We start from the raw sequence: 25831 nt of genomic DNA, 5'->3' as shown, positions 1-25831 counted from the left end.
TGATTAATACCGCTTATATAGTTTTTTCCATAGTTTTCCCTATTTGTAAGAAAATTGCCACTTAGTTTTCTGTTTTTTCCTGTTTTTTCAGCAATTTTATGGTTGCATAGTCTAGATTCAAAGTATGCCTCAATCTTTGATTTTCAACCAAAGATAAAACTGTTTCTTTACCCATACTATATATATATTGAATACTTTGAGCTTCACAAAAAATTTGGTGAGTGTAATTGCCAAAATAAGCAAGATAATTACAATTGCATTTGGGGGCGCTAATCTGATGACGCAAAATAAGTGCACACATTTTTTGCGAAAATAGAAAAGAATAGAAAATAAAACATAACGGGTTTTCACTCGCGCTTTTTTTTGGTATGAGAGACATCTCATGCGATGATAATGAAATAAAAAAAAAAACAAGAAGTTGCGTGAAATAGGCAAAGAGAAAAACGTAAAAGAAAATGAGTGTAAGGGGGGGCGCTAACCTGATGACGCGCAGTGTATGTATGTATGCATGCCAGTTGAAGTATTGTTGGTGGGTGAGAGAGGATTTTAGTTTGTGCGTGTTTGTCTACTTGATCGGCTAGAGTAAGTACGCGTGTCTTTTGTTGTTTATCTATTTAAGTAAAATTATCAACGTTGCGATTAGTTAAAGTCGCGAGTGTATGGGTGTGTGCTAAAATTCAATAAGTCAACTTTAAAATTATTTCGCCAACACGGTAAGTTCATATACATGCATATAAATATTTTATTAATAAATCTGCATGTGTGCATATCTACACACGTAGGTATATGTGTACATAGTGCCATTTTTGCTGTAGAGCTTTTTTGCATCACATACAAATGGGACATATTTGCATTTGTATTTGATCCACATTTGCTGCTTAGGCAGAGAGCATGAGCGGAAGAGAGTTATGCAAAGCTTATTCTTAAATATGTTCAAGTGCTCTCTATTTGACTGAATAGTAGTTGCTCTATTTTTATTTGTAAATAAGCAGCGCTGTTGCCAACATTTGCACAAGATTATTATACCCTATTGCTGGCACTTTGTAGTGGGTAAATGGTATAAAAACTATAGGCGATAAGGTAGATATGGCAAATTAAAGCGAAGCGAAGAACTTGATGACGATGACATTGCACGCTACAGCGGACCGCGCCCAAAGCTTAAGATATGTGGGCAGAGTTGGAAGGGGGCTTCGTAGGGTGGTTGCATAAACTGTTTATTGAAAATAATGATGATTAGGATGTTTGTGTGTGAATGTGAGTGGGAGTGTGTGCGTGTTTTAGTGTGTGCCAACACATGTTGTGCTGCCGTGCAACGGCAACGCGGGCTACCCTCGAAATGCGCCACGTCCTCGACTTGGGTGCGGTTCCCGGTAAGTCAGCCAGTCAGCCAGTCAACTAGGGGAGTTGGCTATAGAGCCAGCCACTTTGTCTATGCCGCCACCGTCGTCGTCGTCGTCGTCTCATTTGCTGAATGAGTAAATGAGTGAGTAAGTGGCGCTGTCAGTCAGTCGGATAGACAGTGCAGGAACAACAAAAACGTGGCCAGAGCACGCGCCCATACATATTACACCTATATATTATGCGAAACTGGCGTTTCCTACTGCCTTGAACTCGCTGCCTCAGTGTCTCTCTTTCTCTCTGCCCCACTAGCACTCTGCAACCCTTCCCCTAGCTTCAGAGTCTTTAGCACTTTTGTTAAATGAAAGCGACGTTTTGTGGTCGGGTGCGCAGGGGTACGACAAGCCTAACTAAAGGGGAGCTGCGTAATTTGAAATTCCCGACACACGCACGATTTATATATGTATGTATCTATATGTGTCTGATTAAATTGCCAGATGAGCTGTTCAGTTTGCTTACTAATGGCTCCTAGCATTCAAATGGCTCTGGGCTGCTGCGTCAGGTCATACGATTCGATGAAATCCAATATGCTTTGACCAACTGACCGATTTGACTAACACTGAATAGAGCTATCTCTATATGTTGTTATATATCATATGTATTACTCTATATACATATGTCTAGCAGTATATATAGATATGAATATGTATGTATATCTGTCTAGGTAATGTTGACTGGACAAAGTGAACGGTAATTTGAGAGTTTGTTGAACTGCAGCACGCGAAATTGAAGTCCGCTAAAAAGTTGCTACACTCAGCTGAAATTTCAAATTAATGTTGAATGTTTAATGAAAGAACAATATTGAAGAAAGAACTGATGGATTTGTGGTTAATGACAACGTCTAAATACACTGCAATTGCAAAATTGAGAGAACAACTCAATATTATAAAACTCTATATAATACTTTAAATTATTTAAATCATGGATAATAAAAGATTAAAGATTGATGTATATAATATATATGGTATTTACACTTTTATTGATTCATTAGAATAAACAATAGAATATATAAGATCTTTTGGAACGATTTAGTCTAGTTGACCTTATAAGATTGTAGTGTAGTCCATCCATATTGAACCCTCTGGCATAGGTTCGGACACTATGTACAGCTTGAAAGGGGTTTATTCAGTGTTACGAATTTCGAGTGAAAGAAACTCCAATTACCGGTGCAGCTGAAAAGGCTGCAAAGACACAAGACACAAGAGGCGGCGGAGCAAGTGAACCAAGAAGTACTGCAGCACGGATTGTGCAAGATTTTACATAGAATTCTGTGGGTGAGTCGTGGGAGTTTCAGGTTCCCAGCCAACGGGGATCTCTAACCTCTTGTAGTGCTCTCTTTTGATGATTGCGACACTTGCAGAGTATAAAAGCAGTGCGCCCAGCAGCAACGGAAGTTAGTAAACGGAAGCAATGGCCAATTATTCACAGCGCTTGAGGCTGCTGCCGCTGCTGTCGCTGCTGCTGTGCCCTTGGCTGGCACTTGGGCTGGTCCAAGAACAGCAGCAGGCGGCGCCACGCGAACAGCTGGATGCGCTGCATCGCAGCAAGCGTACGTTGACCACAATTTGTGTAGAGATCAAGCCGAGCGGACCACAGGAGGAGCCCTATTTCATGTGCAAGGGCACCGACTTCTCACGTGGCGGCGCCCAAGCTCAGCCAGCGGACGAGCAGCAACAGAAACAACAGCAGCAACAGCAACAGCAACAACAACAGCAGCCAATTCAGACTTATCAACAGACGGAGCAACAAGCGAGGCCCATTAGTCCGCAGTATATTCAGACGCCGTTTCCGTCGTTTCCCAGCTTTGGAGCTGGGTTTTTTCCGATCGCCCCCAACTATGACGAGTCACCGGCCAAGGCAACGCCAGCGACGACATATTCGAACCAGACGCCAGCTACTGAATCCCATGTCGGCAACTTTGGATCCGCTGCTGCTGCTGCCTATCCACCTGCGTCTGCTCCGCAACCATATGGCATGCCAGCAGTTCATTACCCAGGTGCAGGCGGCGCACCAGCAGCTGCACGTGGAAATGCAGCAGGCGCACGCCCAGCGCCCGCGGCCCCTGCATATGCTGATGCAGCAGCTCCGAAATCGCCGTCAGCTGCTCAAGGAGCGTCTTTACCAAAATCACAGCCTGCGAGCGGCCAAGCGAGCCATGGCAATGGCAATGCCTACGATGCGCTAGTGGGCAGTCGCTATCATGTGGGCATTGGTGAGGATGTGCTGGCCGTGCCTGATGTGGGCTTTCGCCAGGAGGAGCTCAATATGCCGTATCGGCAGCCTGTTGCTGGCAGGGATGCAATGGTGGGCGTTGCACCGCCCATGGTGTGGATGCCACTGATGCAGACGCAGCTGCAGCAGCCCACAGCTGCAGCGCAGCCGCCGCCTTATTACGATGATCCCATTATGCGCACCTTCTATGCCAGCTTGGAGCCCAAGGAGCCGCAGCTGGGACAGGCGGCGCCTCTGCAGCAGGCAGCGCCAGTGGAGTACCCCGGATACATGCCAACCTATGCACAGCCTGCCGCGGCTCCAGCCGCACCAATGCCCCCACAGATGCCGCCTGCACCGGCTCAAAGCCAACCCACTTACAATGCGAGCCCGAAGACTAGTTCCGCCCTGACTTACAGTCAAGTCCCGCCTGGCGACAGCAATGTCTGCAATTCGTGTCCCTGTCCGACGTCTGCGGACTCCACGGCTAGCTACAATACGCCCGCTCAGTGTCCCAGCTTTCAGCCTGTGATCATAGCCATGCCCTGTTATGGACAGCAGCAGCCCACGCATTATCTGGCTGTGCCCGGCTCCGGATCGGCAACGGCGGCACGTGACTCTATGGTGGGCAGTCCCTTTGGCGCGCCATTTGGACTGGGTTCGCCTTTTGGCCTTAATCAACAGGTGGCGCCATCTTTTGGCCTGGCAGCGCCTCAAGTGGGATCTGGCTTTGGACTGGGTGCGCATGCTGGCGCCACCTATGGCATCGGAGGCCCTCAGGTGGGCTCCTCTTTTGGCATGGCTCCACAAGTGGGTGCACCATTTGGCATGGCGCCAGTGCTGAATCCGTTTGGTCCGTTCGGCAGTCTGAATCCGTTTAATCCTTTCAATCGACTTCTAGGCGCTCCAGTGCCAACGACCCAGCAGCCCAGACTTCGTCTGTTTGGTGCACCCGAGGAGAGCACAATGGGAACTGCCACAACAGCAGCGCTGCCCAAAGTCTTTGGCCTAAGCTTCACCAGCAGCACCACCAGAGCGCCAACCACCAAAGGAGGCGTGCAAACAACTGAATCCATTGTTGGTGCCACACGTGATGGCGGCAAGAAAGAGGACGCCGATGAAGCCGAAGATGAGGAGGAAGACGACGAGGAGGAGAATGATTCGCACGACAACACTGAAGCGCCGAAGTCAGCTGAGGATGTGGAGACAGAAGCATCAAAATCAACGGATCCCGACTCGGATCTCAATGCCGAACAACTGATCGAGAAGGGAGAGGAAAAACTCAAGTCCGACAAGCGCAAACGTCAAAATTTCCGCTACGGCAGCAGCAAAACTTCCCACAAGCGCAAATATCTTCAGCGATTGTAGATCTTAACTAGTATAAGTTTTTACACTGTGCAAAAATTACTAAAACTAAACATTAATAAAGCTAATTAGTTAAATTGCTTCGAAAAGGGATAGTTGTATTTTGAGATCTATAAGATTAATTGAATGGAAGAAAAGAGCCAGATGATTATGAATATGTCTATAATCTGATTAGTTAATTGGTTAAATTTCTTTAACAAGAGATCTGTGTTTCTGAAGGCCTTAAAAAAAGTATAAACTTGAAGTGGACTTCAAAAGGAAATACGAAGATTGATCTACTAGAACCCGAATATATATTTATATTTAAAATTCAGGGGTAAATTTAAGCGAAACTAAATGGTTTTCATTATATTTTTGAGTGATTAAATATTTTACTAGCAAAGATAGTACAATTAAATATGGTTCGAGGTCTCTTTGATACGTTTTTCTTCAGGAATCAACATATACATGGTAGTCATATTTTGGCATTGAACTTTTTCCTCAGTAATTTTAAATGTTAAATTAATTCTTGTTACTTATTTTTTTCCCCCAAGTCGTCTTTAGCTCTTGTTCTATTTTGGCCTATGTTTCCGCTTTTTAGTCTTACACACTCATTAGGGCGAGATTCCCTAGATCTGGCCCACTGTGACATTTTCTTGCTTTCCGAAACTAAAGAAGCCCTTTAGAGGCAGGCGAGGCTAAGCTGAGATAAAGTAGATAAAGCCGGAACAAGCTGTGCAATGTTACAAAAACAAGTGCCTAATATCTGATGGACATTAAATTTAAGGAGATACAATTTTTACGCATATATAAATACTACAACGTTTATTTGGCTTTTTGTAATTATTTTCTATAGGCGTCAAATCTGTAGAAGAAACCCTCATGCTAAACATTTTCCCATGTACTATATTTTAACAGACAAAATATAATGTATATTATTGCAATCTATACACATTTATACAATTGTATATATGAGCAACTGTATATAATCTATGGCGCATGCTGTTAATTTATATTGTCTAGGAGAGACTTTCTCAATTAGCAGTGAATATAATTTATTCTGTCTGCACTTGCTACATTAAATAATTTTTATCCAATATCCATTAAAAAAGCTTAAAGTGAGTTTGATATTTCTGAGTGGGTTGGAGGAAAGTTAGTTTAAGAATAATTGTAATTTTTAAATATTTGTACTCAAGTATGTAGATTTGTATTTAAATCTTATTTGGATCTTCTTAAGACAAACTTCGCATCCTATGTATCATATTCCATAGCTTTCTACAGGGTATCTACAAGCGGTTCACTAGCTTCTACACTCTTGCTTATTTAATTTGAGTCTACTCTTTGTGCACGATCGGAGTCTTCCCAGTCAATGGTATATTTGACGCCCAGCTTATTGGCGATGAATAAGCCAATGGCCACTTAAGGAAGTATTTTATATAAATACTTGTGTACATATTTATTATGCAGTTTTTTTTCTTATACATTTTCTTTGATGTATTATATACTTCCGTTGGGGGGTTTTGCGCATTTTACCTTCGCACTGGCGCACGTCTCTATAGCAGCTACGCTTCACGGACCAAACAGGAACCTATTTATTTGCTGGCAACGAGTCGAGCCCAGTCGAGCTGCAATCTGCTGATTGCTCATGTTAAGCACGTAACACAATTTAAATAAACAAAAACGAAATTAACTATATATACATATGCATAAATATATGTATAATACAAAGCAAATTTAGGCTTCGAGTCAATGTACTTCGGCTACTGTCAAAGCTCTTGGGTTGAGTAAGCTTTGACCAGAATTGGCACAGGTGTTGCGATTGGGTTTCTACTAACCGGGCTAGATCATGTCCATTGCGAAATTCATGACAAAATCAACGATTCTCCATATTCTTCCTAAGCTTCAGCTACAGCAATGAAAGTGCGAAACTTGTATACTCTATAGATGAAGTTATAGATATAGGCAGTGAAGTTATAGATGTAGGTACATAGATACATAGATACATAGATATATAGATACATAGATTATAGATGACACAGATACATAGATACATAGATACATAGATACATAAATACATAGATTATAGATACATAGATATATAGTGATACAGATATATAAATGTATAGATATATAGATACATAGTTTTATAGATATATAGATACAGAGATACATAGATACATAGATACATAGATACATAGATACATAGATACATAGATACATAGATACAGGGGTACAAAGATACATAGATACATAGAAACATCAATACATAGATTATAGATACATAGATACATAGTGATACAGATATATAGTTGTATAGATATATAGATACATCGTTTTATAGATATATAGATACAGAGATACAGAGATACATAGATACATAGATACATAGATACATAGATACATAGATACATAGATACATAGATACATAGATACATAGATACATAGATACATAGATACATAGATACATAGATACATAGATACATAGATACATAGATACATAGATTATAGATACATAGATACATAGTGATACAGATATATAGATGTATAGATATGTAGATACATAGATACATAGATTATAGATGCATAGATACAGAGATACATAGATTCTTAGGTACATAGATACATAGATACATAGGTATTTTTACAGATATAAACCCTTCTCTACCCAACATAATACCCTAGTAGCGATGCCTTCATAAGGCAGGGTATTGAAGTGCAAGCCTTGCACTTTTTTGGGTCACTTTGGGCAGTGATTGTTCGATGCAATTGGAGCTTGTTCGAATAGTTGCAATTGAGTATTCGCGACGTGAGGTTAAATTCACAAACGTCAACGCAAAATGCACAATTCCTGGATTTGTTTGATGGCTTCATTGGTCTGCAGTTGCTGCTGCCTGGTTGGGTACGCGCAGGCGCTGTCGTATGATGATGTTGGCATTTCGAATAGCATTGCGAGACCTGGACAGCCCATGTACTACCTGATGGCCGATGCAGGCTCCACAGTGGGTCCCAACGACGAACTGAGGCGTACGAATCGTTCGCTCATGAAATGGTGGGACGATTTATTCAGGCAATCCAGTTGCTGCAACGGCAATAACAATAATTTGCCTAACAACTACAACAATAATCTGCTTTATCCCAATAATTTGGCACCCACTTTGCCCGTCAATAACTGCAACAATGGATTGCAACTGGATCAACTGGATCCCTTTAAGCAACTGAAACTGTTCAAGAAACTGCCCGATCTGTGGGGCAACAGCTGTGCGGGTCAGTGTGGTCAATGTGGTGGCCAGCAACCGCTGAACAACTATGCGCCACCACCAAGTCCTGGCTATGGCGGCGAAGGCTATGCACCACCGGCACCACAGCAGCAGCAGCAGCAGCCGCAGCCAGAGGCTCCAGTTGAATACAATCCGGCACCACCTAGCGGCGGCTATGAGACACCCAATCCCAGCTACGATGGTCCCGGCGATGGCGATGCCGGCTATGTGGCACCAGCACCATCGCCAGCACCACCACCACCAGCTGAGGAATATGCGGCTCCTGAGCCGCCAGCCGAAAGCTACGAACAGCCACAGGCACCTCAACCAAGCTATGAATCCCAGGCTCCAGCACCAGCACCAGAGAGCTACAACAAAGTGGAAGAGTATGGTCAACCCGCCAAGTCCTACGGTGGTGCACAGCCACCGCAAATCGTCTATCAACCCATCATTTACTTATCGACCTCATCCAAGGACGAATTGGCCAACAAGCTGAAACAGACGGAGCAAAACTACGAAGCGCAGACGGAACAACCAGCACCACCTCCACCACCAACAGCTCAGCCGGTCTATGAGCAACCAGCTCCAGCGCCAGTGGATTTGCCTACATATGCTCCAGCTCCAGCTCCAGTACCCCCTGCACCACCTGCACCATCTGCACCCTGTACTCCACCCGCTTGTGCGGGCTATTGGCCCATTTTGGGCGTTCCTTTCTATGGCTATTCTGCACCACCTGCACAAGCCCCAGCACCAGCTCCAGCTCCCGCACCAACTCCTGCCCCAGCACCTGTCTATGTAGCACCACCAGCACCACAACCAGCACCGGTCTATGCACCTCCACCTCCAGCGCCACCAGCGCCTGTCTATACGTCCTCCTCCTGCCAGACGCCCATTCGATTGTCTTTAATTGATCAACCCTATCGCGTGGCACCCGAACTCTTCCAGGAGTACAACTACCGCTTGGCCCTGGCCGAGAGGAATGGATATAGTAGATGAATACTGGAATGATCAAGACTTTACTGTAAATAAAATCTATGTAAATGCTGTTTGGATTGTCAGTCTATTAATTTACAAAATGTATTGGGCTCGGTTGCATTGGGTTCGGGTCTTGGCTTAGCTGAAGTGGATTTATGGAGGATGACGGGATGATCACGCACATAAAAAGAGTTGTCTTTATTATTTTAGACTTTTTTTTAGCTTTAGATGATTGGTAAGTTAAATTAGAAGTTGGCTCTACAATCTTGGTAAATAGTATATTAATAATAAATAGTTTAAGAGCTATGTAAATGTTGCGGAAATATATCTGATAATCGGTATATAGCATTGCATCGTACAATATAAATTATTATATTATTAGTTTTATTATTATTATTATTATTATTATTATTATTATAGATTATAATTATTAGATTATTAGTTTTTAAGTTTTCTTTATATGATATTTTAACAATCCTAAATGCAGGAGAATACATTTTATTTATTCAACTGTCTATTTAATATGTTGAAGTGTTTAATATTAAGATAGCCATAAGAGAGCTCATATACATATTTATTTATAAATTATAATTGGTATTTCTATATTCAAATACATACGACATATTCACAGCCCCATTTTATGACTGTGTGCGTTGATTGGACATCTATATATAAAAGCCTTTGTTTGGCTTCAAATGTTTTTTTGTATTTTATTCAAGATATAATTTTGTAGATCTACAATGATATCTTTTTCAACTCAGTTGTGATTTCTGATTTCTGACAGTTTAAATATTTAAGTCTCTCTTTCTGAAGATCAGAGCCATACATATATATAACAGTTGAAGCATTTAGTATCTCATTCTCAAGATCAGAATCATACAAAGATATGTCAATCCATTTTATATACATATATCTAATAGTTCAAGTATTTAAGTATCTCTTTCTCAAAATCACAATCATATCAAGATATGTCAATCCTTTCTATATGAATATTTACAGTAGTGATTCACTTATTAATATGTCTAATCGAAGCTATTTGAGTTGAGTTGACTCTACACAGGCTCCCAGATAAATGTGTACAGTTGACTGTTTTGATGATTTCCGTTTCGTATAAACAGTAGCTGCTTATCGGCAAGGGTAAATACATGTATATATGTATTCATATATATATATATCTATATATGTATGTGTATTTTGCCTGAGCTGTCAAGGTCCCGAATAGCGATCATCGGTTCGCATTTATCGCATATGTGCAGACCCGATTTGTTATTCTGCTGCCTCTTCCTGTTATTATTGCGCCCTCTCTTTTCATACATGCTTGTAAGTATGTATATATATATCAATATATATGTTTGTATGTTTACACATATACGACGATGACGTTGGCAAGAATTTGAGCCATAATCGCCTCAGTCAGTCAGTCAGTTGGTCGCTGGATGGTCTCCGTTTTCATTTCGTTTTCAAATTCAAATGCCATAACAAATTGCACAAGATAAACAGAGACTTCCTATGCGGGCATCGAGCATCGAGCATTGAGCATCGGGGCTATGAAATGCGATAACTGGACCCGGGTAATGTACCAGAGCAGAGCCCCTGACCATGACCGTGACCAAGTGAAAGTTGCCTGCCGTTGGCATACAGCCTGTGCCTGGCAACCAGAGCCGCAGTCGACGGCGGAGGCCTGCACTCAGCTGGTCATCAACGGCTTTTGTTTATTTCACTGTCTCACTTTGCATGTGGCACGCACTTCTTGCCACATTTAGTCAAAGAGTTTGTCTTGGGATCTAGGCGTCTGCCTGGGCGTTGATCGTTCGCTGAGGCATGCAGCTCGTCTGTACGGAGCGTGACGCCGTTTACATAATCTAATCGCCTGTTGAGTGAGCGGAAAATATGCTTAATAAATTAGCGGTTGCTCTGCATATGAGATATCTAAGATCTTCACATCTTGCCACGTAATCAGCGAACATGCCGCGATCATGTCAGAGATCAAGTGAGCTTCTCTGATTCAATTGGTTGGCATCTCTTGAATGATCTGTTCGTTTTCATGTTAACTGCGATGTCAGCACAGATCACTGAGTTCATTTGAGTTTCTCAAGCAAATGTCATACATTTATCTTAAGTTATATTTTCGTCATATTATTGACGAAAGAATCTTAAACTATTAATTGTATTACTTTCTCTGGTTAAATCATTTACTTTATTAGTCATATTAAATAATAATATAGAGCAAACGTTTCCAAGAATAGCATCAATAAATATATAAACTGTATAAAATTGGACATATTCCATATATGCTGGCTATATATATAATCATCCTTTCCTGCTGACATCCCCTATAGAACATATGTGACTAAGTGTTGGCATATCGGAAATTGCAATAGCTCATATGTAGTTTCACAAATTGTTTTAATATTTTGACTCATAATGAGAGTTGAGATTAAATATATATTTTTATGAATTTTATTCATATTACATTTATACTTCTAAATTTTTTTGCTGGACTATGGTAACGCAAAATATAAAATATAAATATGAATCTAAAATGTAAAACATAAAATATAAAATATAAAATATAAAATATAAAATATAAAATATAAAATATAATATACAAATCATAAAACTAAATAATTTACGGACTAAATATATACATAGATGCTTTGCAGCAAAAACAAAAATTGATTAAGCTTTTTTTAATCCATAAACGATTATTAGGATTACTATCCAGTATATTTGGTTAATGATATGTAAATAGGGTGAAATCAAAATAGTTTACTTTACGCATAGTGAGAAATTAAGTCTTATAGCTTTTTATTATGTAGAGAAACCTAACACACTTTTTATGCAGTTTTTGATATGTAATAGTTGCAAATAAATGCATAAATAAATAAAATTATATAAGCTTAAGTTTTTAGAAAAGTTATAGAGCATATATAGTTTTACTGCATCAAGAAATTTATATTAAATATTTACAACAATGCATTTGCAGCTCAAATAAAGCGAGATAATTCTACATTCTATATTATGTATTCTAAAACTATTGCTCTCAACAAAAGGTTTATTTTAAGAAACTTAATCGAAATTTTATTCCATTGTCTTGATGTCATTTAACTTTGGAGAAAATTTATAAATTATATATTGATTTACTTTTAAATTTATATTATACATATTCCTGAATTAAATATTATAATTATATTAAATTATAATAAATATTAAAATTCATGGCTACATTAAATTCAATTGAATTTTATTATAAATATATGATCAAAGTATAGAACTATACTAAAACTATTTTTATAGCTTGAAGCTAGAAGTAAAAGAAATATGCTCAATTTCGAAAATCAGTCTCTGTATAATTTCTTGATTAACTAAGCCCAAATATGTTTATCTTTAGCGAATCGTTTCGATGGATTCTGCTGCGCTTGAGTTGTATTCATTTGACTCGAGGTGTCAGCTATGATATCAAGTTGTTTATTCAATAAACTGTTATTAATCTTAATTAGTTTGTAATCAGTTGATTCGCTTATATTTCTAGACATGGCAATCGCAAAGTTGTATATTAAGTTATTAAGTGATCTCACAACCACTCGAGAGCAGAGTTCAAAGAGCAACAATTGAGAGTGAGTGACCGACTCTAGAGCAACGAATACTCAAGAGATCAGGGATCTTGTCTTTACGAAAAACTACCCCACACTGATTTTCACAGAAGCAGCGCCGCCGAGAGTCTCGGGCATAAGTGAGTGAGTGTACAAACAGAATGATCCTAAAAATTGAACAGCCCATAAACAGCACCGACATGTGAAACAACATGTGTGCGCAGCTCTCTCCAAAATGTGAGAGGGGGAGAAGGGAGAGAGTCTCCTGATCGATGCTGTTGCTGTTGCCGATGGGCACTTGCAATCCAACCGCATGCAGGGTCTCGAAAATAGCGCCAATGTCGTCGACGCCAACGCTGCTGCCAAATGAAGCGATCTCTATGCGCTGCCAGAAAGGATATATGTACATGATTATAGAGTTTGTATTAGATATGCCCTAAGCTGACTGCATTCATGAAACAGTCAGAACAAATTTAAATAGTGTAAGAATGCTTGAGCTACTTTTAGTTATATTTTCTGATAGTGTATTCAACATTCGGCTTGCTTAACGAATTTTCTCGCTGTGTGCGAGGCGTTGAGCTGTAAGGGAGCTGCTAAGTCCGGGTGCCACAATCATTATATATGTACATTCACTATCGAATACATACAGCTATATGTAAATATGTACATGTATATATATATGTATATGTGCTTACACATATTTATATATGTATATTTTGTGGTTTGTTCAATCGCAGTGGTTGCCTTTTTGGCGGGGGGTGCTTTTGTGGCCGTATACTGCATGTTTGTATTTAGAAAAAAATGAAGGAAAAATGTTGTGGAAATTTTCATTTGTTTCTACAGTTACGAAATTTATATTTAATTTTGTATTTATGTAGCTGCTTTGCGTTTGTACGCAATAAATTTCCGAAACTCAAACCAAAATGTGGGTCGTTGGCACTTGCATTCGTTTCGCTTCGTTTTGAATCACTTTGAATCATCAAGCAAATTTATGCTTTTTTATTTATATTTAGTTTGAAAAATTATGACAATTTCATAAAGTATAGAAATAAATCGTAAGGCCATACATAGTTGCAAAAATGCTCAGACTTTTCTAAAAAATTGAGCATAGAATTAAAAGGAAATTGAAAACAAGAATTTTACAATGTATATATAAACAAAATAAATCAAGAAATATAACTAAAATAACTAAAATTCATTTTTTTCTAAAAAAAGAAAGTAAAAAAAAAAATAACAAAGTGTATGTAATTCATACAGAAATTAAAAAAAAAAAAAAAAACAAAACAATTTGGAATAAATAAAGAAAAGATAAATAAATAAGTAAATAAAAGATTAAGAAATGAAGAATAGTAAATTCCAGAACTGCATATAATTATATAAATCAAGAAATATAAATAAAAGAAATTGTGGCATGGCCATTCGGTTCTAAAATAAATAAATAAAATAAAATAGTGTATGATTTACATACATAAATAACAAAAAAAAAAAAAAAAAAAACTAACAGGGAAAAAACAACAATTTGGAATGATATAAAACAGAAATATGTATGAATCAATTTATTTTTTAATATTTTATTTAAATTTTATTTTGCTACCTTTAATAACAATATAATCAAGTTTCACTTATTGAAACATTAAAACTAATATATACATATATAAAATACAATTCAAATACAATAATAAAAAAATAGTTTTATATAAATAATTTGCAGAATAAATAAGTCATATTAATAAATACATTTTAAGATATATATTTTTCCCAATAAACACTTTATTAATAAAACTAAATTTAGTCTGAGAAAATATACAATACAAAGTAACAACAAATTATTCATATATAAATAAAAATAGTCTATGGTATTGGTAGTAATGGGAAAATATATTTTTGATCACAATATTTATATGTACAAGCAGCTAAAGCAAGTTCTTATTATTGAACAACTACAATTTGTATAGAAAGAAAAATAAGAACAAGTGAAATAAAATGATAATATAAAATTAGTCAAACAAAAAAGATAATAGCTGTACTTTACAATTCTAAAAAAAAATGTTCACCTACAAAAATTATTAAAATATGATATTGATAGAAAAAGCTGTCAATAACATGCTCATATGCTATATTTAGAGGAGAACTCATAGATAACTTAGATGATAACTTATTCATACAAGAAATGTAAACAGATTCGCAAAACAGATATACCATAGTTATTCTATATCTTTTATCTCTACAGCAGGGTGAGTGATCGGGTGGGCGAGCTATCGAAAGAATTCCCCAGTTATTTTCCAGACATGCATATCTAATCAACAATTTGCAGCGAGCTTTAGATAAATAAACTTGCGAGACAACTGGTAATTGTTACTCGACTTAATAGATAAATTAGTATACATAGTTAATATATTTTTGTATTCATAATTGTCAATTTTGCTACATGAAGTTAAGAAGAAATAAGAGTTATTAATATAAAATAATTATAATTTTTAAAATATTTTTGAATATATATTTATATTATGTTTTATAGCTTATAAAATCTTTACATTAATATAACATATGTATTTCAAAAATTTAGAAATATCATTACATATTTTATCAAACATTTATTATAAATTATAAAAATTCTCTAAGTTCCGCTCATTTGTTAACTCAACACAAATTAAAAATATATATTTCGAAATATGTAAATATTCACAATGCAAGCAGAATCGTGAGCTATTTTATCTTTAAGTAGAGCTTGCTAATAAATGAGGCTACAATTAATATTGTGCAACATGCATACGAGTCACAATTGAGACACCCACCCAAGTCGGTTGCCACATATTTCACTCATTTTAATAAATTTTTTGCCAACTTAGTTTAAACAAAAAGAAAGAAAAAAAAAAAAAAAATTCTTAAACATTTAAATGACCCCAAAAAGAGCTCAAGTCGCCAGATCAGCGTAACTGTAAGAAATGGCCAACATTTCAAAGCCAAACTTTATGGATGAAGCCAGATGTGCTAGCTAGACAGATTTCCAGTCTGCCTATTTAAGTAGACGTGCAATTGGGAGTGTCATCAGTCATCTTTGATAACCAAAGCAGCATCTACAGCCTCATTATGAAATTCTTTGTGTGCTTCGCTCTCATCGCCATTGTTGGCTCCGCTTTGGCCAATCCCACCGGCAGCAGCTCGGCTTCCGTTAACAACCAGGAATCTGAGTCTGATAACCAGGGCTATGGTGATCTGACCCGCCTACGCAAGTCCGCTTATGGCGGTGGCAGCTCCGGCGGCGCAGCCAGTGTGCCAGCTCCTCCCTGCCCCAAGAACTACCTGTTCAGCTGCCAGCCCAACCTGGCGCCAGTGCCATGCAGCTCTCCATCTCAGGGGTACGGATCTGCCGGTGCCTACTCCTCGCCCGTGGCCAGCTACCTTGACCCCAACTATGCCGTGCCCCAGTATCAACAGAATCTCTATGGCGCTGCCTACTTGCCCCAGGCCTACGGCTACGGTTACTAGAAGATCACATGAAGAATCTGAGGACTTGAGCTGTCGAGAAACCAAAATCTTAGCCATGCATAAAGAAATTTTCTAAAAAATTGCAAATAAACTGATAAACAATCGAAAAATGTTATTTATTCATTTTGATTTTATCTGTTGGTGGTAAATTTTTAAGCGAAGGGGATTTATTTTTATGGAATTTCTAAGGAATTTTTACTGCAACTGTTCGGGTGAATAGTTTTTAGTCTTCTATTAAACATAAATCATTTAGGGGTTTCATTTAGGACCGCTGGTCAGATTTGTTGTAGATGAGTTCTCTAACTGGACCATGTAAATGCGTTGGATAATTATCCAATTTTAAGATGAGTCATTTAATTATAGCAAGGTCTTTTTAACAGAAAAATATATGCCAAATCAAATTCAGTAAACTAGTTATGTATACTTTAGGAATTAAGAATAAGCTAAACAATATTTAAGAAGGCGCAAGTCGAGACTGCTCGACTAGGAGATACCCTGAACCCTCTATGCTGATATTCTACTCATACTGCACTTTCTTTTATATGCATACACACGTATTCACACGCACGTATAATCAAGCGCTCTGCTGACTGCGCAGTTAGCAGCGACTGTGCTTGGGCTGCGCTGCAGTGTGGGCAATATTATGAGAATTTATTTGTTAAATAGTTTCCTTTGTATGATCGGAAAATTAAGATAAACTTGTACTGCGTATAGTACACACGATTATGCATGTCAAATTTAAGCTCTCTAGCTCTTATAACTTCTGAGATCGACGCACTCATACGGACGAACGGACAGGGCTATATCAAGTCAGCTCGTCGTGCTGATCAAGAATATATATACTTTATGGGGTCTGCGATGATTCCTTCTGCCAGTTACATACTTTTTCACAAAACCATTATACCCTGATTTACCATTTTCAATGGGTTCAGGCTCTAATTATATACAACACAAATTAAACATATAGTTTGCAGATAGATAGACGGACGAGCAACAAGACAAACGTTACATAAAACCAATATACTCTCCTTACTGTGTGAATGGGTATGCAAATAACTATAGGAGTTGGCTTAAATAAATGTATGACTGTATAGAAACTATAGAATATATAGAATAGTTCTAGTATAGATCTAGATTTAAGTCGAAATATATGCAGATGTAGAAAGAGATATTTTATTATTATAAGTATTGCTATAATACATATGTATATATATCAATGTATATAATATATATATTAATCCACAAAAATGATGGGCTAATCCAATGCAACGAAATGCAAATGTCGGCACATCTTGTTGGCTTTACCGCATTACTATGTAGTATTTAGTGCGATTTATGGAGTGATCAGCGATAGCTGATTAAGCGAAAGACAAAAGTAAAAGTCAAACTAGTCAAAGTCACTTGGCTGTCGACTTTATGCCAAGTTGACAAAGTTTAGCTATATAAGCCGAGTGTGGGGTTACAGCTGGCATCAGTCACCTTTGGTAACAACAAAAGAATCAACAACTTCAAGATGAAATTCTTCGTGTGCTTCGCCCTCGTCGCCATTGTTGGCTCCGCTTTGGCCAATCCCGCCGGCTCTATAAGCAACCAGGAATCTGAGTCTGATAACCAGGGCTATGGTGATCTGACCCGCCTACGCAAGTCCGCTTATGGCGGCGGCAGCTCCGGCGGCGCAGCCAGTGTGCCAGCTCCTCCCTGCCCCAAGAACTACCTGTTCAGCTGCCAGCCCAACCTGGCGCCAGTGCCATGCAGCTCTCCATCTCAGGGCTACGGATCTGCCGGTGCCTACTCCTCGCCCGTGGCCAGCTATCTTGCCCCCAACTACGGCGTGCCCCAGCATCAGCAGAACCTCTACGGCGCTGCCTACTTGCCCCAGGCCTACGGCTACGGTTACTAGAAGAACACACGAAGAATCTGAGGACTTGAATCTGATACGGCTTGCCGAGCTGCCGAGAAACCAAAATCTTTGCCATGCTTAAAGAAAATACTAAAAAAAAGAACAATAAAGATTAATGCATAAAAACGAATTTTCTATAGTCGCAAATGTTTTACTCAAGTATTTTCAGCATTTCGAAACTGTATAGCTCCACAGCATTGCTGCTATCACAGCTGTTCTATTGAATTGTTTGTTTCAAATTGTTATTCGATAGCTGGATATAAATATCAATATTCCACTTAAATTAAACAGCGAAATATTCGATTTTGGCTTTTCCCAAGTGCAAAAACAATTTCTGCTTAATATGAAACATAAGGCAAACTTCCATATGGATGTAAAGTCTAATACGGTTTCATTTTTAATTGAATTACAAATGTTTTGCAGTTTCCGAGCAAATATTAAATAGATAAAATATGTATTTTTACTTAATTTGATTTGTATATATATTTTTTTGTTTTATAAAAAAAATCCAAAAGAATTTCTCCTTTATTTTTAATAAAAGAGAGATAGTATAAATTTGGTATTATATTTTTATACATATATTGCTTAGTCTTAGTCAGACATCTCAATCTTAGACATATAACCCTTTTAAAATAAAATCATTAAGTGCTTAAGTATTTTATTTTAATTTTCTGATCATTTTAAAAAAATGTAAAAAATATCTTAGTTTTAATTTCCCTAATTTTGATCGATAGTTTATAAGTTTAAAATTCTATTATTTTCTGTTTGAGACGTACTCATTATTTTTTATCCAATTATATAATGTTTAGATATTATGATAATTTTTTAAATATTTTATTTGTATATTTTTATACCCTGAACCCATTGAAAATGGGAAATCAGGGTATAATGGTTTTGTGAAAAAGTATGTAACGGGCAGAAGGAGGCGTGGCAGACCCCACAAAGTATATATATTCTTGATCAGCGTGACGAGCTGAGTCGATATAGCCCTGTCCGTCTGTCCGTCCGTCCGTCCGTCCGTCCGTCCGTATGAGTGCGTCGATCTCAGAAGTTATAAGAGCTAGAGAGCTGAAATTTGGCATGCATACTCGTGTGTACCATACGCAGCACGAGTTTGCTTTATTTTTTCGATAAATCGTCCGATAACTTTTTTATCGAGAATAATCGAAAAATTGATTTTGTTTTTTTAGCCTAACTTGAACATTTTTAGACCTGGAGTCTTCAAATTTGCGTTGTATATAAAGTTAATCGATACAAAGATTTTGTAATTTACAGATTTTGGATACCACGCCCCATTCGCCCCCAATTTGTAAAAAACGCATTTCAAGTACTAGAGACTTGTGCTTTGGAATGTACACACATATTTACCATATGATTACACTCTGAAAGTTTCATTAAGATCATATGTTTACAAAAAAAATTATTCGACAAATAAATTCTCATAATATTGCCCACACTACAGTGCAGCCCAAGCGCAGTCGCTGCTTACTGCGCAGTTAGCAGAGCGCAGGCTTATGCGTGCGTGTGGATGCATCTGTATGTATGTGTGCATAAAAGAAGTGCAGAATGATTAGAATATCAGATTAGAGGGTTCAGGGTATCTCCTAGTCGAGCAGTCTCGACTGGAGCGTTCTTACTTGTTTTTTTTTTGTTTTAGCTGATTCCACATGTTTGACCTCTAGCTTCAATAGCTGCTAAATGCAATGGCTGCATGCAGATTGATATATCCAACCAATATACTATCTTTTGACTCAATGCAGCATAAACAAATTTTATATAAGCTTAAAAATTTCTTTTAAAAACTACAAAAACTTGATTGTACTACAATTTTTTTTTTTTTTTTTTTTTTAATATTAATTTTAACTTAATTTGTAGATTTTTTATTAAAACAATTTTTACTGAACTTTGAGCTGCTAAGCCTTAGCAAACTTTACCAAATCAAGAGCAACACCTACAAAAAGTACAAAACAAAAAAAACTTTAGATCAGCATATGCATATCTATAATATATATTAAATATATATATATTGTATGTATATTTAGAAAAATGTTTATTAAGCACTTTCGCTCCCTTACTCTAGCCCTAAAATTTTACCATAATTGCAAATAAAAAAATCAAAATTATTATTGCATATGGCTGAGGTCTTTGAACCGAGCAAATTTTGTTTTGATTTGACTTTTTTTTGGGTGTGTGTGTGTGTGTGTAGAAAGTAAAAGAATTGTTGATTGCAAAATAAGCGACAAAGTTGGCAACCTAAATCGATCAAGCTGAAGCAAAGTTTGTTTGGTAATAAGATATACACAAACGGCTAACAGATGTTGGCCAGCTAGATTCAGTCGAAAGTCTAAGCAAAGTTTTGCCCGAATAGCGTTCGACTTGTGTCTGGTGACATATGTTGTTTAGGAAATGTATTTAAAGGAAATTTTTGTGTTATTATATTGTACAAAGAGACTCGCCATTAGCCTTGGCCCCATGTTGGCCAAGTAACCCAGTTAGCCGAGCCAAATCACCTTGAAGCACTCTCTGCTATTTGACCTGAACTCCATTTCCGCTTGACGCTGCAAATTTTCGCACTAATAAAAACCAACTGGCTGCAGCCAACTGCTGGCTAGTCTCAGCTTACAGCTTCATAGTACTTCAGGTGTTCAGTTACCTCCACCCGTATCCATCAGATCACCATGTTCGCCACCCACTGGGCGCCGTTTGCGCTGCTGCTAGCGAGCTACCTTTGCCTGCTATCCCTGGCCAAGGGGCAATGTAATGAGCGCTGTGTGCGCAGTCCCACGGGACAGCTGTATCGCTTTATACCCGTACGCTTGTATACGCCGGAACAGCTGGGGGACAGTGTGGAGCTGCTGCGTCAGCCACGTCAACAGCAAATTGTGCAGGAAGTGAATGTGGAGAATAACTTTGGCTTGCCGGGCAGTGGCGGCTTTGGTGGTTCACCGTTTGGCGGACCGTCGTTTGGCAGGCCACCATTTGGAGGCGGACCTGGCTTTGGCCGTGGCGGCTTTGGGCGTGGAGACTTTGGACGGGGTGGCGGCTTTGGCGGTGGCTTCAGCGGTGGCTTTGGCGGTGGTTTCCGCGGCGGTTTCGGACGTAGCTACGAAGCAGAGGAACCAGAAGAGAAGCCGCAGCAAGAACAGCCAGCTCCAGTTTCATATGCTGCGCCCAGCGTTCCATCGCCGCCCTGTGCCAAGAATTATGTCTTCTCCTGTGAGCCGGTGCTTAAGCCAGTGCCCTGTGGCAGTGCAGCGCCAGCTGGCAGTTGTGGATATTGAGAGACCAAAGGACTGATATTGATATCTAAAAATAAAACCAGAATATTAAGAATTACATTTACGTTGTTGTTGCTGCTTTTGTTGTTGTTTTTGTTGTCGGGGTGGTTTGCTTATCGTCGGAAGCGAAGACAAACACAGATTGATTGATTATGGTAGGTTTTTGAAAACATCTACAGCTGGGAAACAGATGTCTATGAAGTGAAACCATCTGAAATAAGATAAGATGATCAGGCCTAGAATACAGAAATAATGACATTTTATTGACTTCTCATTATTCACATTTTAAAGTCTTTTCATTTCTGCATTTTATATATATATTTTATATATATAAATCTTTGTTTCCAAATTCAATTACAAGAAAATAAATTAAATTGTAGTTTAACTATGAGAAAAGTTGAATATTGATCATATTTCAGATTATATTGTTTCAATATTTACTATTATTTAAAATATTTGTTCCTCTTTTGAGATATATTTTATATATCATAAATCTACAAGTATGAAAAAAAAAAAATAAAAAAATAAAATAAAATAAAAAATAAAAATAAATAAATAAATATATAAGTAATATCTAAATAAATGAATAAAAATAAATAAATAAAATAAAATAAAAATAATTAAAAAAATAAAATAAAAATATTTTTAGAATCAAAAGACCGTTTGACACATTCCAATAAATATAATTTTCATTAAAAATAAATAAATAATTAAATAAATGAAATAAAAATAAAAATATTTGAAATTTATTATATACTTTTATAGTATATCTTATTATTATTTATATTATTTGTATTATTTATATTATTTGTATTTCTTATATTTTTGTTTTTATCTTCAGCCATGCATTTTGTATTAAATTTTATTTCATTTAAATGAATTGTTCAACAATTCAATGTTTATAGGTCTATAAAAAATGAATTCAGTGATTTATTAATTACAGCCTATTAATACGCAGAATGATAGTAACTCATCTGGGTAAACATTTGACCCTCTTGCTAACAATAGCAATTCATGCCACTTTTTATATTTATACCCACATCGTTTGAGAAATTAAATAATTACCATTTTATTGATCTGCCCATTTAGAATATAACGACAAATAAACAACAAATCAAATTTTTTTCTTTATAGCTTCAATTTATTGGACCAGGTAAGCCAAATGTCAGGATCAATCATTTATAGCAGTTCGCGCACAAAGGGCACAGCGTATTGGGGAACGTACTGGGAGTAGGCGCCGGCATTGCCGTAGGCGGGAGCTGGGGCCGAACAGGGCACGGGTTGCAGCGAGGGTTGGCAGCTGAACAGGTAGTTCTTGGGACACGGTGGGGCTGGAATGGAGGCGGGTGCTGGTGCTGGTGCTGGGGCGGAGTAGGCTGGGGCAGCTGGTGCGGCGGGTGCAGCATAGGCAGGTGCAGCGGGTGCAGCTGGTGCGCCGTATGATGGAGCAGCTGGAGCGGAATAGGAGGGTGCAGCAGCTGGTGCTCCATAGCCACCATAGGCAGCCCTCGACACACGAATGTTATCGGCCAATGGAGCTGGGATCAGGATGCCTTGCGTTGGCTGCAATTGAATCGTCTCTGCAGCGCAGACCACGGCGAGCAGTGTGACCAGAAAGATGTGTCCAATGTTGAATACCATGGCGATAGTTAATGTTGTCTTGACTTGCGATCGAAGTGGAATCGAGTGAGTGACTGTAGTTGATCGGTGGCGAGGCTCTTTGCTTTATAGCCCTGTCGAAAAACGCTGATCACATTGGAAAATCAGAAAATGCCAAAACACCAATAGCAGGCAAAAAGCGCAAAGCCAATAATTTCAAAGTGCTGACGACCCAAATGGAGTTGCAGTTGGGTTTATGATAACCAAGGCGAAGGGTGTAGGGTGAATCTCTGACCGGCTAACACCAATTCCAAATGGCTAACTTCAAGACTCTATTGCTAGTGGTAACATTGCTGAATTCGGGTATTCCAGTTGCAGAAGCAGCTGCAATTGTCGACCCTAAGCCATCTTCGGTCTCTGCTTTGTACAACTTTCTGGAGTCCAATCAAGACGAGCTCGGCTGGACGCAATTCTTGCCGACAAACTTCTACTCGGAATTGAATCAACAACATTATATGAGATTTCGTAGGCACTCCCGGCTACAGCTAAAGGATCTGCGACGAGCTCGCCCATATCCATTTGAATATGCACGTTATCTCTAAATTAATAAAAATTTAAAATAAATAAATAACTAAATTCTGATATTGTTTGTGCATTAAAAAATGAATATTCAAGTATTTCTTAAATAAAGGACCTGTTAAATAATCACATATGTATACATAACATTATCTGAAAGTGAGAAATACAAGTACATATGTATGTATGTATGTATATATGTGTGTATATAAAAGTGTAGTAAAAGTACAAGTTTGTAAGCGACCTATCTCAGAGCTTCACTCATTAAGGCTTTCGATACTGTTAGTTGTGTGCTGGGCCTGTCAGTAGCAAGTTTTTAAAGAGAGCGATACCAACTAGCATAAATGGCTTTTGCAGATTTGTGCTTGTATGTAGCCTCCACCATTGAAATGGCGGCGGTGCTTTTAATCCCGTTATGGCACCTCTCAGCTCAGAGTGCTCATACAAGAAGAAAGCTTTTTGGAATGTGAGGATGGAGTAGTTAAAGTGTATAGCTCACATATACAAATGCAGACTTGCCTGTGGATTAGAAAACATGTCAAGCTATTGAGACAAATTAGTTTGTGAGCGTCTGCTTAATTGATCGGTTGCATCTCGCTCACTACGGCTCCGTCTTTTGTCTTGCGACGTATATTTATATACATATGTACATATTTACCTAATGAAAATCGTGATTTTGTGTGTTTAATATTTGTGTTAAGACTTACATATATTCTCGTATAGTGGTGGTATGTACATTCACATATATATTTAACTATGTATATTAAAAATGTCTATAAATACAATATATACATCCTCATATGTATACATATGTGTGTACATATATAAGCTTTCTGTTACGTATTTATGTATGTACATGCATAGGCATATAAAAGTGCATACACTTTATCCTCATTTGACTTCAGATAAATAAAGGATGACAAAGTGAGAGGGAGAGAGAAAGAGAGAGAGAAAGAGAGAGAGAGAGAAGGAGAGAGAGAGAGAGTGTGGTAAAATTAGAGAGTAATGTGAAATGATCATAAGTAACAAGGATTTTAGATAACTGTTTATCAATGAGCAAAATCAGTAATTAGAAATGTCTTTTCAGGCGAAATATATTTGTATATTGTTTTAAAATGAGCAAGTAAAACTGTAAATTCTTTTATTTTATTTATCCTTCAAATTATAAATTGTACAATTTGTTAGTTATCAACTGTTACTATATGCTTATCGATTAACGATATAAATGTTGCTCCGCGCATGCTCGCGTGGGCGCATTTGACGTCACTAGGACGAAGGACACAACATAGACACAAACAAAACAAATAAGCGACAAACCTGTGGGCAGTGTATCGAACGAAAGTTTTAGTTCTCTTTCAATTTTAATAAAAATCTCAAGATGAAGCTAACGCTCCGTCGTTATTCATGGCTGGTGGCAATGCAACTAACTTTGCTTGCGGTCGATTTGTTTTTCAATGCTTTCGGCTCCTGGCTGTCGCGGGATAGACTTCAAACAGCGATTTTCTTTTTCATGTGAGTGCCAAGACTTGTGCCAATAGAATATAGGTTTTAATCGAAATATATTTGCTTCTATATTCCCTAATCTGCTAAAGCATTCAAGATGCTTTCATTATTATTGAGTATCTGCTGTTTACTTTGGCTCTACATTCGACATGCGTCTACCAGGTGGGGGCCTCCCACATTATCCTGCGCAATTGCAAGCTATTTTTGTTCAGCATTACGGTCTATTTTCTGCTGTCTGCCTCGCAGCACTCCTGGACTATCTATCTGTATCGAGTGTCGCCATCCGAATCCGCTCAGCAATGGCCTTTGGCACTTTACGCCTTGACAGTGCTGCAGCGCCTAAGTAAGTTCCCAAATTTCTCGAAAGTTTTTCATATAAAACCGAATTTTGTATTACTCAACAGTGTCGGTTTACTACTACTACACTTCCAAGTCAACAGCCTTGATTATGGCCGATCCGCGCTATAAGGAAGAGCATCTCGATTGGATAGCCGAGCAATTGGGTGATAAGTAGATTCGTTGGGAATGCTCAGCGGGATTGTACATACATATATAAATATATATACCATATAAAGAGGATTACTTTAGCTAGGCAGCGCCGATTGTTAAAATTAAAAAGTAACATTCAAGTACAATTATTAAATGTACATTAAACAAATATTTAACTGTTGAGATCTTCTTTTTTTACATATTGAAATGTATATTGAT

The 25831-nt window shown here is 38.0% G+C and overlaps 6 protein-coding genes and 1 pseudogene across 6 annotated transcripts; 6 read left to right on the top strand and 1 right to left on the bottom strand.

The window, feature by feature from the left end:
• The first annotated feature begins 2338 nt into the window (after positions 1 to 2338).
• LOC108610631 (uncharacterized) lies at positions 2339 to 5063 on the top strand. Its single transcript, XM_018002833.2, has 2 exons — positions 2339 to 2672; positions 2759 to 5063. The coding sequence occupies exon 2, from the start codon at positions 2809 to 2811 to the stop codon at positions 4975 to 4977; it is 2169 nt and encodes a 722-aa protein (XP_017858322.1). The 5' UTR covers positions 2339 to 2672; positions 2759 to 2808; the 3' UTR covers positions 4978 to 5063.
• Positions 5064 to 7720: 2657 nt separating this feature from the next.
• psd (palisade) lies at positions 7721 to 9262 on the top strand. Its single transcript, XM_018001629.2, has one exon. The coding sequence runs from the start codon at positions 7791 to 7793 to the stop codon at positions 9204 to 9206; it is 1416 nt and encodes a 471-aa protein (XP_017857118.1). The 5' UTR covers positions 7721 to 7790; the 3' UTR covers positions 9207 to 9262.
• A 6551-nt stretch (positions 9263 to 15813) lies between these two features.
• LOC108609553 (vitelline membrane protein Vm26Aa pseudogene) lies at positions 15814 to 16377 on the top strand (annotated as a pseudogene).
• Positions 16378 to 17722: 1345 nt separating this feature from the next.
• LOC108611638 (vitelline membrane protein Vm26Aa-like) lies at positions 17723 to 18297 on the top strand. Its single transcript, XM_018004383.2, has one exon. It carries the CDS (start codon positions 17781 to 17783, stop codon positions 18165 to 18167), a length of 387 nt encoding a protein of 128 aa, XP_017859872.1. The 5' UTR covers positions 17723 to 17780; the 3' UTR covers positions 18168 to 18297.
• A 2354-nt stretch (positions 18298 to 20651) lies between these two features.
• Vm26Ac (Vitelline membrane 26Aac) lies at positions 20652 to 21503 on the top strand. Its single transcript, XM_018001274.2, has one exon. It carries the CDS (start codon positions 20846 to 20848, stop codon positions 21446 to 21448), a length of 603 nt encoding a protein of 200 aa, XP_017856763.1. The 5' UTR covers positions 20652 to 20845; the 3' UTR covers positions 21449 to 21503.
• A 1061-nt stretch (positions 21504 to 22564) lies between these two features.
• Vm26Ab (Vitelline membrane 26Ab) lies at positions 22565 to 23154 on the bottom strand. Its single transcript, XM_018004382.2, has one exon. The coding sequence runs from the start codon at positions 23084 to 23086 to the stop codon at positions 22625 to 22627; it is 462 nt and encodes a 153-aa protein (XP_017859871.1). The 5' UTR covers positions 23087 to 23154; the 3' UTR covers positions 22565 to 22624.
• Positions 23155 to 24871: 1717 nt separating this feature from the next.
• Positions 24872 to 25781, top strand: LOC108611636 (transmembrane protein 138). The gene is made up of 3 exons (XM_018004381.2): positions 24872 to 25132; positions 25213 to 25466; positions 25528 to 25781. Exons 1-3 carry the CDS (start codon positions 24999 to 25001, stop codon positions 25635 to 25637), a joined length of 498 nt encoding a protein of 165 aa, XP_017859870.1. The 5' UTR covers positions 24872 to 24998; the 3' UTR covers positions 25638 to 25781.
• The last annotated feature ends 50 nt before the right edge of the window (positions 25782 to 25831 follow it).

This window comes from Drosophila arizonae, chromosome 3 (genome assembly GCF_054131065.1).
Source record: "Drosophila arizonae isolate 15081-1271.41 chromosome 3, UAZ_ARI_1.0, whole genome shotgun sequence".
Classification (NCBI taxonomy): Eukaryota; Metazoa; Arthropoda; class Insecta; order Diptera; family Drosophilidae; genus Drosophila; species Drosophila arizonae.
This window is presented reverse-complemented; position numbering and strand designations above follow the sequence as displayed.

Coding starts and splice junctions, on each gene's coding strand:
- LOC108610631 (XM_018002833.2), top strand. CDS start 2,809: ATGGCCAATTATTCACAGCGCTTGAGGCTGCTGCCGCTGCTGTCGCTG.
- psd (XM_018001629.2), top strand. CDS start 7,791: ATGCACAATTCCTGGATTTGTTTGATGGCTTCATTGGTCTGCAGTTGC.
- LOC108611638 (XM_018004383.2), top strand. CDS start 17,781: ATGAAATTCTTCGTGTGCTTCGCCCTCGTCGCCATTGTTGGCTCCGCT.
- Vm26Ac (XM_018001274.2), top strand. CDS start 20,846: ATGTTCGCCACCCACTGGGCGCCGTTTGCGCTGCTGCTAGCGAGCTAC.
- Vm26Ab (XM_018004382.2), bottom strand. CDS start 23,086: ATGGTATTCAACATTGGACACATCTTTCTGGTCACACTGCTCGCCGTG.
- LOC108611636 (XM_018004381.2), top strand. CDS start 24,999: ATGAAGCTAACGCTCCGTCGTTATTCATGGCTGGTGGCAATGCAACTA. Junction 25,133..25,212: donor ACAGCGATTTTCTTTTTCAT/GTGAGTGCCAAG, acceptor AATCTGCTAAAG/CATTCAAGATGCTTTCATTA. Junction 25,467..25,527: donor GACAGTGCTGCAGCGCCTAA/GTAAGTTCCCAA, acceptor ATTACTCAACAG/TGTCGGTTTACTACTACTAC.